This window comes from Eimeria necatrix, genomic scaffold (assembly GCF_000499385.1).
Source record: "Eimeria necatrix Houghton genomic scaffold, Enh_scaff56, whole genome shotgun sequence".
NCBI classification, from domain to species: Eukaryota; Apicomplexa; class Conoidasida; order Eucoccidiorida; family Eimeriidae; genus Eimeria; species Eimeria necatrix.
In genome coordinates, this window is record NW_013654424.1 from 82501 (window position 1) to 97424 (window position 14924).

A 14924-nucleotide genomic window follows, 5' to 3' on the forward strand; every position below is an offset into this window, starting at 1 on the left:
GAACTTCTGCAAAGCGCTGCGGTTTAGGACTTAGGATTTTCTAGGGTTTAGGGTTTCAGTTTTTCTAGGGTTTAGGGTTTAGGGTTTAGGGTTTAGGGTCTAGGGTTTAGGGTTTAGGGTTTAAGGTAAACAGGAATTAAAGAAGTATATGCATAAATTCCATTTTAAACATTTGAGCTACGCAGCACTGTGCCAAAGATCAAAAAATAAAAATAAAAGGAAAAATATAAATAAAAATAAATAAAGTAAAAATGAAAATAAATAATAAAAAGTAAAATTAACGAAAACGATGAACATAAAAGAGGAAAATAAAAATAAAAATAAAAATGGAATATAAAGATAAAGTGGTGACCAGCAAAAGAATAAACACGAAGACAAAAATAAAAATGAAAAAAATGAAAATTAAAAATTCGAAAATATAAATAATGAAATTAAAAGTACAATTTAAAATAAAAGTAAAAATAAAAGATAACGAAGTGATGCACAAAAATTGGAAAAATTTTTTTCTGTATTTTTAAACTTTAAAAATCAAAACATTTTAAATGATTCAATTATGTTTCAAAGGTATTTTTACTTTCAAAATGATTTTAAAGATACTTTTAAATATTTTATTTATTCTTTTTGGTTTAAAATACTTTTAAATATGATTAATTAGTTTTTGCTTTTGCATGGAGTTTTATTCTATTTTTTGAATTTTCGGCTTTAAATAAAGTGCTATTTTACTTTTTTAATTTCGGTTATTTCATTATTTAATATTTCAGATATTTTATTATTTATTACTTCAGTTATTTCACTATTTATCATTTTAAATGTTTTATTACATATTAATCGAGATAATTTTCGATTTATTCTTTCATTTTTTAAATTTATTATTTTAGGTATTTTATTATTTACCGTTTGGGATATTCAATTATTTAAATTCTTGTTTATTTCATTAATTGCAATTTTGAATATTTCACTATTCGTTATTTTTGATGTTCTATTATTTATTATTCTGGATATTTTATTACTTTTATTTGCATAAATTTTATTTATTTTAGCATTTAGATGTTCTTAAATAAATACATTTAAACACTTTATTATTTATATATTTAAACATTTTATTATTTGCACATTTAAACAATTTGTAATTCATATATTTAGATATTTTATAAATCATGTATTTATATATTCTTTAATTTGTGCAAAAAGACAATAAAGTTTATATTTAAATATTTAATTATTTTTATTTTCGGATACTTTTTAATTTATTGACCTTCTCTTTGTTATCCTGCATGCTGCATGCAACTAAAACATTACTATTCAAATTAATAAACTGTTATTAATCCTTAAATATATATCATTTACAAATACATATATATGTATGTTATTCATATATATAGAAATATATATATATATACATACATATATATACATATATATATATATATATATATATATATATATATATATATATATATATATATATATATATATAAACACACACAGACACACACACACACATATATATATATATATAGCTAATATGTATTTTTATTTAGGCTTTCGCCTGTTAACGCGGGGCCTCGCGCTGCAGCTGCTGCTGCTGCTGCTGCTGCTGCTGCAGCTGCTGCAGCAAGGTGTCGCTGTTGGCCCTAAGAACCCTCGAAGCCAAATGGCACAGCAGCAGCTCTCAACTGCTGCCACAAACTCCACTCTGCGGCTCCCAGGGGCCCCCAAGGGGCCCCCAAGGGGCCCTCAAGGGGCCCCCAGGGGCTTTAAGGGGCCCCAGAGGTCTTAAGGGGGCCCCCTAGGGGCCCTTCCGGAGCTTCAAAAGGGCCCCAAAAGGGGACTGTGGGGCCCCGTGGGGGGCCCTAGCTATTAAGTGGCAGCCATTTGTGCTCTCCATGGGGGCCCCTGGGGCCCCCAGGGGGCCCCCAGGGGGCCCCCCAGGGGCCCCACACTGCTTGTAAGCTGGGGGCCCCTTTCTAGGGCTGAAGGGGCCAGGGGATGTTGCTGGCTAAGTTGCATGCGGGGGCCCCCACGAGAGGGCCCCTACGTCAGCTAGAAGTGCTGCTGCGAAAAGCAGGGGCCCCACTAGGCTGCTGCTGCTGCTGCTGCTGCTGCTGCTGCTGCTGCTGCTGGCTGGGGGCCCCTGCTGCTAGGGCTCTGGTGGCTACGACTATTTGTGCTGTCGATGCGAATTATAATGAGAATTAGACTTTTTAAAATAGACTGTGAAATAATAAATGTGTTAAGGTGCAAATGGCAGCTTTTGGCCACTTAAGGCTAGCTGCACAGCTAGCTGTGCGGAGCTTCGAGGGGAGCCCGCGGCCGTGGGGTGTCTACGGAGAAAGAGGAGCAAAAATAAATAAAATAAACTTGAAATAAAAGTAAAAATGAAGTTTATTAGAGGCTGCAGTGAGTGGAAAGCGCTGCCGCCACTGGCTGCGAAGGCAGCGACGGTTTACTGGTCGTGCTGCTGCTGCTGCTGCTGCTGCTGCTGCTAGGAGCTGCTGAGGCGCACGGGGAGGCCCCTGTGTCGGCTACTTTTGAGAAAAAAGGTATTTAATTTATTTAATAAACTTTGTTTGCCATTAGGAAGGCTTAAAAAGGTACTTGGAGGCCAAATACCTTGCGCGGCTGCTGCGCACTCACGGGCTGCCATCGCCGCTGCTGCTGCTGCTGCTGCTGCTGCCGAGGCACTCTCGAGCCGCCATTAGGTCGAAAGGAGCCTTTAAATGTATTTCTTGTTGGTAAATAAACTCCATTTAGTTCTTTTCTTCTTTTTTTCCTCCTTTTCCTTCCTTTATTCCCCCCTTTCCCCCCACAGACTTCGCAGCGGCGGCCAGAGCCCACCGGACCAGTCACCTGCATCGCCAGCTGTCGATACACCCCAAGGTGGGCCTCTCCCGCCAACACCCCACTCCTTGCTGCCACTTCTTTTAAACTTTATTATCATTTGCTGCTGCTGCTGCTGCTGCTGCTGCTGCTGCTGGGTTGAGGGGCCCCTTGCTGCGCCGTCTCGCCGCAGCCGCAGAGAAGGCGGGCCCGTGGGCCTCGGCGGTAAGGCTGCTGCTGCTGCTGCTGCTGAGCAGCAGCAGCAGCAGCAGCTGCTGCTGCTGCTGCTTCTGCTGTTGTTCATGACGTGGCTCTTTGCTTCGTGGCGCCTAAGGCCACCGCCGCAGTGAGGCCTCAACAAATTCTGCTGCTGCTGCTGCTGTTGCTGCTGCTGCTGCTGCTGCTGCTGCTATTTGCTGCAGGTTCAAAATGTGCGACTGCTGCTCTTTCGGGCCCCGCCCCGAGACCGACGCGGACCAGTTCGTGATGGATAAGGTAACAGCAGCAGCAACAGCAGCAGCAGCAGCAGCAGCAGCAACGGCAGCAGCAGCAGCAGCAGCAGCAGCAGCAGCAGCAGCAGCAGAAAAAGAGTGGTAGATTAAAGGAGTTGTTTAGAGCCTTAGCTGCTTCAGAGAGAGCTTATTTCTTTTGTAGCTGCTGTTGCTGCTGCTGCTGCTGCTGTCACAAAGTGATATTAGTGTCTCAGTTAAAAATAGTAGCATTTATCTTTATATAAATATGTATAAATAAATATATAAACATATATAATTAAGTACATATATATAAGTATATTTTTAAATATATATATATATTTATATAGTTGTATATACATATATATATATTGATCCTTATATTTAAATAAATGATTTTGAATAATTACTTTTATATTCATTTAAATCAGCAGTGAATTAATATATTTATTTTGTAATAACAGAACATATTTAATTGTATTTATATTTACATTTTTAATTTTTATTTTAATCCAAGTTTTCATTTATGTTTATATTTATACTACACTTCCGCTAATGTTTTTAGACCATTAGTACATATACGTAAATTGGCATTTATTTATTTATTTATTTATTTAATATATTATCTATTTATTTATTTATTTATTTATTTACTTTTTATTTATTTGGAATAAAAGTGCATTTATGTTGAATTCAAGAACACGCAATTAGTTATATTTACACTACATTTATAAAAATAAAAGTAAACTTAAATGTACATTTTAATTTTATTTAAAAGCACTTCTGTTTAATTTAAAAACCCAAAAGTGTTTTTAAGTTGCATTTAAATGATTTTTTAAAAAGAATTATATTTGAAAATACACAAGTGCATTTGAATTACATTAAAGACCATAAAGGAGCATTTAGGGTTTGGAGGTTTTAGGGTTTACAGCTTTTTAGGGTTTAGGGTCTTTTAGGGTTTAGGGCATGGCCTAGTGCTTTCAAGGGTTTAGGGTCTAGGGTTTGCTAGCGCCAGGGCTTTTCCAGGGCTTAAGGTTTTCTAGGGTTTAGGGTTTGGGGTTTAGGGTTTAGGGTTCCTTAGGGCCCAGGGTTTCCTAGGTCCCAGGTTTTCCTAGGGTAGAGTTTCCCAGTGCCTACTGTTTTCCAGGGTTTAGGGTTTAGGGTTTAGGGTTTAGGGTTTTCCAGGGTTTAGGGTTTTCTAGAACATAGCGTTCAGGGTTTTTTCAGAATAAGGGGTTCAGGGCTTCCCAGAACTTAGGGTTTGGGGTTTTCGAGGGTGTAGGGCATAGGGATTTCGAGGGTTTAGGGTTTAGGGTTTTCGAGGGTTTAGGGTTCAGGGTCTTCGAGGATGTAGGGTTTAGGGTTTTCGAGGGTTTAGGGCTTGGGGATTTCGAGGGTTTAGGGTTGAGGGGTTTCGAGGGTTTAGGGTTTAGGGTTTTCAAGGGTTTAGGGCTTAGGGATTTCGAGGGTTTAGGGTTGAGGGATTTCGAGGGTCTAGGGTTTGGGGTTTAGGGATTTCAAGGGTTTAGGGTTTCGGGACTTCTCGGTTTTAGGGTTTAGCGATTTCGAGGGTTCAGGGTTTAGGGAGTTCGAGGGTTTAGGGTTTAGGGATTTCGAGGATTCAGGGTTTAGTGAGTTCGAGAGTTCAGGGTTTAGGGTTCGTTGATCCGAAGGCCTAGGGTTCAGGGTTTAGGGTTTAGGGTTTAGGGTTTAGGGTTTAGGGTTTAGGGTTTGTGCGCAGCCGATTCCGTCATCGCCGAAGAAGCCGCAGGCAGCGCTGCCAGCGAACGAGATGCAGGAGGTCTGCGCGCCTGAGGACTTGAAGGAAAAAGTGACTTTTGTGCCTCAAATGGATTTATTTTTCGACCCCAAGGAGCAGCAAATGGTTTTGCTGCTGGACTTGCCGGGAGCAGCAAAAGAGGATTTGGCCCTGGAGGTGGGCCAGGGCTATTTGTGCGTGAGCGGCCCGCGGCCGCGGGGGCATTTGAAGGAGCGCTTTGGGGAGTTGCTGCAGTTGCTGGCCCACGAGCGGCCCACGGGTTTCTTTTGCAGGCGGTTTCAGCTGCCTTGCAACGCCCTCGAGGACACTGTCAATGCCCAGCTCAACGCCGGTACGCGCCCAAACCCTAAACCCTAAACCCTAAACCCTAAACCCTAAGCCCTGGAGCCGGACCGCCCGAAAACGGCGGAAAAACACCCCAAATTCGCTTCAAACCCCCGTTTTTCCCGAGGCCGCGTGAGGAGTTTTAGTGGAGGTTTTCAGCTTTTCAGTTTTTTCTTTTTAAGTCTTTTAAGCCTTAAAAGTCCTTCTCAGGGCTTTCGAAATGCCACAATTAGACAGGCTTGCTGCAGCTGCACTTACACGGGAATGCGCGGTCTTTTCGCTACATTTGAATGTTCTGCTGCTGCTCTGGAGGCCATTATTGCTGCTCCTATAACTTTATTTTGCTGCTGCTGCTGCTGCTGCAGCTGCTGCTGCAGCTGCTGCTTTAGCTTTTAATTCCTTTCAGCGTTCGCAGGCTGCGGCGGCTTCGGGTGTATCGACAGCTGCGCGGGGTGTATGCGCAGCTGGCTGTTGCTGCCGCGCTGTTGCAGTTTGAAATTAAGTCTTTTTCAGCAGCAGAACTTTAATTTAATTAAATTTTTGAGTTCATTTTGAAAAAGAATTGTCGGAACGCGGTGTATCGACAGCTGCGTGCGCTTCTCAGGTGTACTGGAGATCAAGTTCAAATGCGTGCAGCACCAGGAGAAGCGCCGGGTGGACATCGGGGCTGTTCCGGCGGACAAAACGGAGAAAACGGAGAAAAAAGCGGGAAAATAAACGAAAATAAATAAAAATAAATAAAAAATAAACAAAAAAGAACAAAAAAAGAGCAAAAATGAGCAAAAACTCCGCCAAATCGGCCAAATTGTCCATTTGCCCAGCCAACAGCAACAGCAGCAACTCCCCCGCTGCGCTGCAGGTAAAATCCAAGTACAACAACCCCACCCTTTTTCTATTCTTTCACTTCTTTGGCTTTTTCTCTTCTTTTATTTTCATTATTTCTCTCATTTCTCGGGCCTTTGCCCTTTAGCTCATTTCATGCAGCAGCGCCTTATAGTGTTTATTTGTCCGCGGGCTTCTTGCTGCTGCGCATAGTTCTCTCTGCGCCCCCGCTGCTGCACTGCGCGCGCGAACAGCAGCAGCAGCAGCAGCAGCAGCAGCAGCAGCAGCAGCAGCAGCAACCACAACAGCAGCAGCAGCAGCAACAGCCAAAGTCAGCCCTCCCTCGATCCCTAGCCCTGCGGCCCCCTCGGCACTGCATGCGCTTTGGGGCTGCATGCATTCGGAACCCCACAGACTCAAGCTTCGCCTTGAGGGTTTAGGGTTTAGGGTTTAGGGTTTGGGACTTCGGGAGCTTCTCCGAGCCTGTGGCCCGTTCAACTAACACCCTCTTAAGCCACGTGCATTTGTCCAAAGACACAAGGAAACATAATGTGTAGATTGTATGTAGGCAAGGCAGCAGCAGCAGCAACAGCAGCAGCAACAGCAGCAGCAACAGCAGCACCAGCAAAAGCTGCAGCAACAGTAGCAACATCATTGAGGATCCAGCTGCAGCAGCAGCAGTTGCCCTAGCTTTTCAGGAGGGCTTGCTCAGGCCTCAGCAAAAGGAACAGCAGCAAGTGTAGCATGCAGTTCCTTCCGTGCGGGGTGTACGTACACCTCAGCTTTACGGTTTAGGGTTTAGGGTTTAGGGTTTAGGGTTTGGGCGGCTGCTGGCCACCCAAGAACAAGCCCTCAAAAGCATGCATAATCAATCAGATGAGAAAATAGATTCAATTTGAATTTAATAAATGAAAGACATATGAAGGAAAAGAAAGAAAAGAACCCTTTGGGGGCCCCCAGGGGCCCCGGGGGCCCCCGGGAGACGCGGAGGGGCAAAAGAGATGATCTTGGGGACCTTTAAAGCCTTTTTAAAACGTGCATGCAAAATAAAGATGAAATAAAAAGAATTTAATTAATTTAAATTAACTTTATTGTGTTAAAGGGGGAAGAAAGAAAGTTCTGGACACCCGAGGTCACTTGGCGGTGACTCGTGCACACTCCGGCTGTCTGTCTGTGCAGCGCTTAGGTGCGTCGGAGGCGAATATTAATTCATTTTTATTTAATTTAATTAAAATTAAATTAAAAATTCATTTAATTTTTATTTTAATTTCAATTTATTTCCGTAATTTAAACATCCTGCGCCACGCGGCGCTCGCGGTGTCTGCACAGCTAGATCTTGACTTTGCTGCAGCTCACTTTCCTTTTAACTCAAATCTTGTCACTTATTTGCATTTCTTTTGTCTTTTTTGTTTTGTTGCCTTTGTACCCGTTTGCATTTCCGCTTATTTGCTGCTGCTGTTGCTGCTGCTGCTGCTGCTGCTGCTGCTGCTGCTGCTGCAGTCTTGGGTGTGCTGCTGCTGCTGCTGCTGCTCACGCTACCGCTGAAACCCACGCCAACGTCCTGCACACCGCCCCCCGGCCTGCGTGAATTACCTTCCAGGCCCCCATTCTTTCGTTGTTGCTGCTGCAGCTAGTGCGGCAGCAGCAGCAGCAGCAGCAGCAGCAGCTGTTGCTGCTGCTGCTGCTGCTGCAGATGTTGAACCCTTACATCTTAGGCAGATTTCTTCACAAGCTGCTGCGGCCTCGCCAGAGCTAGAGCGCCCTTAGGGGCCCCTCCAGTGCCAGCCCAGGGCCCTTCGCAGCAGCAGCAGCAGCAGCAGCAGCAAGCAGCAGCTAAGAGCAGCAAGCAGCAACAAACTGCAGCTAGCAGCAACTAGTGGCTGTTGGCAGCAACAAACTGTAGATCGCAGCTGCTAGCAGCAGTGAGAAGCAGCTAGCAGCATTTAGACGCAGGAGACTGCGACAGCTAGCAGATGCTAGCAGCAGCAGCAGCAAGCAGCAACGAACTGCAAAACGCAGCAGCAGACAAAAGCCAGCAGCAGCTAGCAGCAGCAGCAAGAAGCCGCAAACTGCAGCAAATATCCTTTTGAACTCTTTTTGCTGCAAAATGAAAACACAGAAAAGGAGCAAAAAAGGCCATGACAAGAACTGCGAGCTCTTCGTCCGCCTCCCAGAGCACTTTGAGCAGCAGCAGCAGCAGCAGCAGCAGCAGCAGCAGCAGCAGCAGCAGCAGTTTGGCACAGTGTTGCCTGGAGACCCTCAAGGCAGCAAATCGAGTTACCTGTATAGCGGGGAAGCGCCAGCAGCAGCTGCTGCAGCTTACGCAGCCACAGTTGCTGCTGCAGCAAAAGAAGCAGCAGCTGCTGGCCTTGCTGCTGCAGCAGCAGCTCCGAGAAGGCAGCAGCGGCAGCAACGGCAGCAGCAGGCAAAGGCAGGGGAGGCCCTAAAAGGGCTGGGGCCTGGGGGCCCCCAGGGGGGCCCCCAGGGGGGCCCCCAGGGGGGCCCCCCAAGAGGCAGCAGCCATGGGGGCCCCCCTAGAGGGAGGCAGCAAACTGAAAAAAACTCAATAGGGTACAGAAGGGGGGCCCCCCGCAGCAGCCCTCCCCTCCGGGGGCCCCTCAGGCTGCCCTCTCCTTCGCCGTGGCGGCAGTCCCCGGGGGGCCCCCAAGGGGAGAGTCCGTTGGCAGCAGCAGCAGCAGCAACAGCAGCAGCAGCAGCAGCAGCAGCAGAAGCTGCAGCAAACCGAGACAAATATGTCTGCCTCTCCCAACGCACTTCCTTGTGGGCTATGCGGAAGACGCAGCTGACTGCAGCGCAGCAAAATGGGGGCCGAGAGCTTCTTGCTGCTGCACCTGCTGCTTCTGCGCTCGCAGCAGCAAAAGCAGCAGCAGCAGCAGCAGCAGCAGCAGCAGCAGCAGAAAAGGAGCAGCAAAAAGAACAGGAACTCGCAGCGATACAGCCAACGCCTGAAGACACAGAGCTAACAAAGACGAGCCAGCGGAGGCAGCTTCAACACCCAAAACAGCAGCAGCAGCAGCAGCAGCAGCAGCAGCAGGAAATGCACGGCAGCGGTAAGTTCTTTGCTTCTTTCCCTTTTCCCCCCCCCATGAGTTAAGTCAGCAACAAGAGACTCACTGCAGCAGCAGCAGCAGCAGCAGCAGCAACAGGAGCAGCTGAGTGCGTCCTCGGGCTTCAAGTGAGTCTGTCTTGCTGCTTGCGCAAACCCTGCAGGCGCGCAGCAGCAGCAGCAGCAGCAGCAGCAGTACCAGCAGCAGCAGGAGCAACAGCAACAGCAGCAGTTGCTGCGTTCTTCCGCTGGACTGAAGTGCACCAAAAGACAGGAGGTAAATATATTTCAGCTTCACCTGGGTAAAGGGTTTAGCGTGTAGCGATCAGGGTTTAGGGTTTAGGGTTTAAGGTTTAGGGTTTAGGGTTTAGGGTTTAGGGTTTAGGGTTTAAGGCTGGGAATCTCTGTTTTTACTTTTCCTGCTACCTTTGCTTTTCATTATGCAAGTGCATTTGTTTGCCTTTCAATGAATAAAAATTTAGGCAGTGTCTTTCCCAACTTGCTGCTGCTGCTGCTGCTGCCTCTGCTTCTGCTGCAGCAGCAGCAGCTGCTGCTGCTGCTGCTGCTGCTCATAAGTGCATAGAATTCTCCCTGTTTATGTCCAGACAAACATTTATGGTACTTCATATATAAATGCATTAATTAATAAATTCCCTCATTTATTTATTCTTAATTTAACTTTTATATATTTGCACATTTAGATATTTAAATAAACAAATAATTGAATTGCTTTTATTTGCTTCTGTGCTGCTGCTGCTTCTGTTGCAGGCTGGGCTGCGACAGCAGAGCTGCTGTGCCCGCCGGGGCCCCCTGGCGCTGCAGCAGCAAAGCGCAGCCGCAGCAGCAGCGGCAGCAGCAGCAGCAGCAGCAGCAGCAGGGGCTCCTCAGGGGGACCCCGCGATCGAGGTTGCAGCAGCTGCTGTGGCGTCTGCGCTGCTCGAGCTGTCTGCTGCAGCAGCAGGGGCCCCCAGCAGCAGCAGCAGCAGCAGCAGCAGCAGCAGCAGCAGCAGCCTTCAGCTAGAAGCGAAGCCCCACAGCTGCGCATGCAGCACATCCCTGGGGGGCCCCCTGGGGCCCCCGCATGCAGCAGCTGTGGGGCCAGCAGCAAGCGTCAGCAGCAGAACAGCTATGCTTCTCAATGTAAGTCCATTAAGAAGATAAAGAAAAAGCCCATGCAGCAGCAGCAGCAGCAGCAGCAGCAGCAATGAAGGGTTTTGTGGGTTGTCTGCATGTTCAGGAGCTAGCTGTGGCTCTTCCCTCAGCAGCAGCAGCAGCAGGGAACCCTTGGGGCCCACCGGGGGCCCCCCACCGCCGGGAGTCTCCAAGTGCTGCTGCAGCAAGGGGGCCCCCCGCTGCAGCTGCTGCTGCTTTGGCAGCAGCAGGGGCTCTGCAGCATGCTGCGGGGGCCCCACGGCAGCTAAACGTAGCCTTATCTCAGTGTGGGGTTTCTTCGTTGCAGCAGAAGCCTCAAGGGGCGGCGTTGCAGCAGTGTGCTGCTTCTGCTGCTGCTGCTGCTGCTGCTGCTGCTGCTGCTGCTGCTGCTGAGGCTAAGGGGGAACCCTTGCTGTCCAGCCTAGAAAGGCTGCATGCGGCCGTCGGCTGCTCGGGGGGGGCCCTGCAGGGAATTGAGTGGCAGCAGCAGCAGCACTTGCCGCTGCTGCTGCCGGGCCCCCCGCCACAAGGACCCACAAGCACGAAGCAGCAGCAGCAGCAGCAGCAGCAGCAGCAGCAGCAGCAGCAGCGCAAAACCCACCAGCAGCAGATACCGCGCGCAACAACAGCGAGGTCGCTGCAAGCACCCAGAGAGACGCGGGCTCGATCCCTGCAAAGAGGTGAAGCAGTGCAGCAGCAGCAGCAGCAGCAGCAGCAGCAGCAGCAGCAGCAGCAGTGGGACTGGAGTCGTTTCCACGAGCAAGCGCCCTCCGCTGCTTTAGGTGTATCTGAAGCAGAAATGGTGGCAGCAGCAGCAGCAGCAGAGGTAGCAGCAGCAGCAGAAGCAGCAGCAGAAGCAGCAGCAGCGGAAGCAGCAGCAGCAGCAGAAAGGCAACTGGGTGACCAGTGGTCCAGCACCTCACAGCGCCGCTCCCTCAGCACCCCCACTTGGGTGAGTGCTGCGCGTATCTGCAGCAGCTGGAGAATGCCAGCAGCAGCAGCAGCAGCAGCAACGGGAGCAGCTACAGCAGCAGGAGCAACTGCTGTTGAGGCTGCTGCTACGACGGCAGCAACAGCAGCAGCAGCAGGAGCACCGGCGATAGGTGTAGGCAACGCTGCTGTTGCTGCTGCAGTCCCTCCGGCATTGCCGTTGGTATTTCCTCCTTCTGCAGCAGATACCTTTGCTACACCTGCTGCTGCTGCTGCTGCTGCCGGTGCTCCTGCTGCTGCTGCTGCTGCTGCTGGCTGCATGCCATCTCTGTCCAGCTTCATCAGGCTGACATCTTCGCAGACTGGTGCTGCAGCAGCTGGCACACCTGCTGCAGCACAAGAAGCGAGGACAGCAGCAGCAGCACCAGCAGCACCAGCAGCACCAGCAGCAACAGCAGCAGCAGCAGCACCAGCAGCAGCACCAGCAGCAGGAGAGGTAGTTGCCACATCGCGGGAAAGGCCTCCGTTTTTGCAGCGCATGCACTTTTGTGTGGAAAGGCTCAGCAGGTACCCAGGCTGCTCCTTGCAGCAGCAGCAGCAGCAGCAGCAGCAGCAAGAGACGCAGCAGCAAGCGTGGCAACAGCAGCTGCTGCAGCACATGCAGCAGCAGCTCATTTGGATGCGAGAGCAGCAGCAGCAGCAGCAAGTTCTTTTGCAGCACCACCTCAATCAGCAAGCGATTCAGCAGCAGCAACAGCAGCAGCTGCTGCAGCAGAAACTGCTGCAGCAGCATGAGCCACTTGGGGGCCCACAGAAGAGAGTGCAGCAGCCTGGTGCTGCTGCTGCCTCATCGCCAACTGCCAGGCTGTCATCCCCAACTCAGCAGCAGCAGCAGCGGCAGCAGCAGCGGCAGCAGCAGCAGCAGCAGCGGCAGCAGCAGCAGCAACTGAGAGACCCTCTGGACCTGCTGAGGGTCAGGGCCAACGGAGCAGCGTCTCCTGAGCAGAAGCCGCTGGGCACTTTGCCCCGCAGCAGCGACAGAAAGCGCATGCAGCCAGCAGCAGCAGCAGCAGCAGCAACAGCAGCAGCAGCAGCAGCAGGGGGCAGGCCCCCGTCAGCCGGCACTGTGCAGAGCCACCACACAAGCCGCAAGTGCGCTGCGTGCCACCCCGAGGGAGACGCAGGCGTCTGCTGCTGCTGCAGCAGCTGCAGCAGGCTGCATGCAGGTGCTGCTGCAGCGCGGGGGATGCAGCAGCACCAGCAGCAGAAACAGCAGCAAAGAGCCACACGGGGGAGCCCCCAACCCACAGCTTGCAGCAACAGCCCCACTTCCCGTCAGCAGCAGCAGAGGCAGCAGCAAAAGTCGAAACATCTGCCGCCTCCGCCGACGCCGCCGCCGCCGCAGCAGCAGCAGCAACAGCAACAGCAGCAGCAGCAGCAGCAGCAGCAGCAGCAGCAGCAGAAGGGGCAGCAACTGCTGGTTCTGGCCCTGCCAAGTACCCCTAGAAAACGAATTCTGCTGTGCGGCGCTGCAGCAGAAGCTGCCAATGGGGAGCTGCGCCTCTCTGAGAAGCAGCAGCAAGGTTTGCTGCAGCTGCTGCAGGAGCGGTCAGCCAGCAGCTGGAGGCAAGAAGACACAACGCCCCCCGGGGCCCACCCAGCAGCAGCAGCAGCAGCAGCAGCAGCAGCAGCAGCAGCACCAAGGAGCGCCTCAAGGGGCCTGCAGCAGCAGCACAGGAGAAGCCTGTCTGAAGGCAGAGAAAAGAAGCCGCGGCAGCTAGGCAGCACAAAGCCCGTGAGCCCGCAGCAGCACAAAAAGCAGCAGCAGCAGCAGCAGCAGCAGCAGCAGCACAGACGACAGGGCACTGCGAACGACGCCAGAAGCGAGTGCAGCAGCAACTGCTGCTGCTGCAACGGCTGCTGCAGCTGCGATGGCAGCGAAAGCACCTGCTCCAGCGACAGCAGCTCAGAAGCGGGAAACTGCAGCAGCAGGCGGCAGCAGCAGCAGCAAACTGGTGGATCCAGGCGTACAGACACTGCACTCCGGACACTGCAGCAGCAGGCACTTATAGACGAGCTTCTGCAAATGAGGCTGCAAGCGGTGTACCAGCAGCAGCAGCAGCAGCTGCTGCTGCAGCAGCAACTGCAACAGCAGCAGCAGCAGCAGCAATTGCAGCAGCAGCAGCAGCAAATACAGCAGCAACAGCAACGGCAGCAGATTCAGCAGCTGCAGCCCCCAATAACTCTGAGTGACATACCAGAGAGCAGTCAGGCAACAGAAGCTGCGGCTACGGCAGCAGCAGCAGCAGCAGCTGCTGCTGCTGCTGCTCCATGTGGGGTATCTGCAGCAAGCGCTGTTCAGGGTTTTGCTGCAGCACAAGGAGCTGCACAGGAAGCTCATTTCGGACTCAGCAGCAACACAGCAGCAGCCGTGAGGGAAGCTGCAGCTGAGAGAGCAGCAGCTTCTGCAGCAGCAGCAGAAGCAGCACAGCAGACTCAGCGACAAGGGTGCTCATGCGGGTGCGCAGCTGCAGAGGCAGCAGCAGCAGCAGCAGCTGCTGCTGCTGCGGCTGCTGCTGCTGCGCGTCGCTGCAGCGTTTCTGCTGCAGGGAGCTACAGCGAACCTGTGTTGCCAGAGGGACCTGTTGCGAAGTTTCTTTCCCGGATAGCACACTGCAGCACAACTTCACCTGCTGCTGCTGCTGCTGCTGCTGCTTTTGCCGCTGCTGATGCTGCGGCGGTGGGCACGCGGGCAGCAGCGCCACCAGCAGAAGCAGAGGCTGCTCCGGGTCAGCCTTACTCCTTTAATCAGCTCCTCCCACAGCAGCAGCAGCAGCAGCAGCAGCAGCAGCAGCAGCAGCAGCAGCAGAATGATATACCCTTGTCGGCCCGCCGACCCGCAACGCAGAATCAGCAAAGTCAGACAGAGCTTGCCGAACTCCAGCAGGTTACTGCAGTGCAGCAGCAGCAGCAGCAGCCTATAGCGGAGCAGCAGCAGCCTACGCAGCAGCAGCAGCCTACGCAGCAGCAGCAGCAGCCTTCGCAGCAGCCTTCGCAGCAGCCTTCACAGCAGCCTTTGCAGCAGCCTTCGCAGCAGCAGCAGCAGCAACAACAACAGCAACAGCAGCAGACGTCTCAGCTGCCGGTGCAAGAAACAGTAGGACCGACCAACTATGAAGTGGAAAGCCCGCAGCAAAGTCAGCAGCAGCAGCAACAACAACACCAAGAACAGCAACAGCAGCCGCAGCAGCAGCAGCAGCAGCAGCAGCAATCGGGATGGTGCCTCTCCCCGCCCGCTTTCCTTTGTGTCGGCCCTTCGTCGAGCCCCTCAACTGAATCATACAGTGCCACTTCACCCAAGGCCCCGCAGCAGCAAGAGGCTCACTCCCAGCCCCTGCAGCAGCAGCAGCAGCAGCAGCAGCAGCAGCAGCAGCAGCAGAGTTCAAGAGAGGGAAGCCCTGCTCCACTGCGGGCCACCCGGCTGCTTCCTGTGGTGTCTGAGGCCTCTCCCAGGCAGCAGCTGCTGTCGCCGGCGTCTTCAGATGGCCCCCCTTTGCTT

The 14924-nt window shown here is 51.2% G+C and overlaps 3 protein-coding genes across 3 annotated transcripts; all 3 read left to right on the forward strand.

Annotated features, from left to right (window-relative positions):
- Nucleotides 1–3249: 3249 nt before the first annotated feature.
- ENH_00063490 (small heat shock protein 20, putative) lies at nt 3250–6111 on the forward strand (the record flags this gene model as incomplete). Its single annotated transcript, XM_013582099.1, has 3 exons — nt 3250–3315; nt 5032–5401; nt 5999–6111. 3 exons carry the CDS (start codon nt 3250–3252, stop codon nt 6109–6111), a joined length of 549 nt encoding a protein of 182 aa, XP_013437553.1.
- A 2212-nt stretch (nt 6112–8323) lies between these two features.
- ENH_00063500 (hypothetical protein, conserved) lies at nt 8324–10491 on the forward strand (the record flags this gene model as incomplete). Its single annotated transcript, XM_013582100.1, has 3 exons — nt 8324–9287; nt 9456–9560; nt 10052–10491. The coding sequence occupies 3 exons, from the start codon at nt 8324–8326 to the stop codon at nt 10489–10491; spliced, it is 1509 nt and encodes a 502-aa protein (XP_013437554.1).
- On the forward strand, nt 10488–13618 carry ENH_00063510 (hypothetical protein, conserved; the record flags this gene model as incomplete). Its single annotated transcript, XM_013582101.1, has 2 exons — nt 10488–13160; nt 13292–13618. 2 exons carry the CDS (start codon nt 10488–10490, stop codon nt 13616–13618), a joined length of 3000 nt encoding a protein of 999 aa, XP_013437555.1.
- Nucleotides 13619–14924: the final 1306 nt, after the last annotated feature.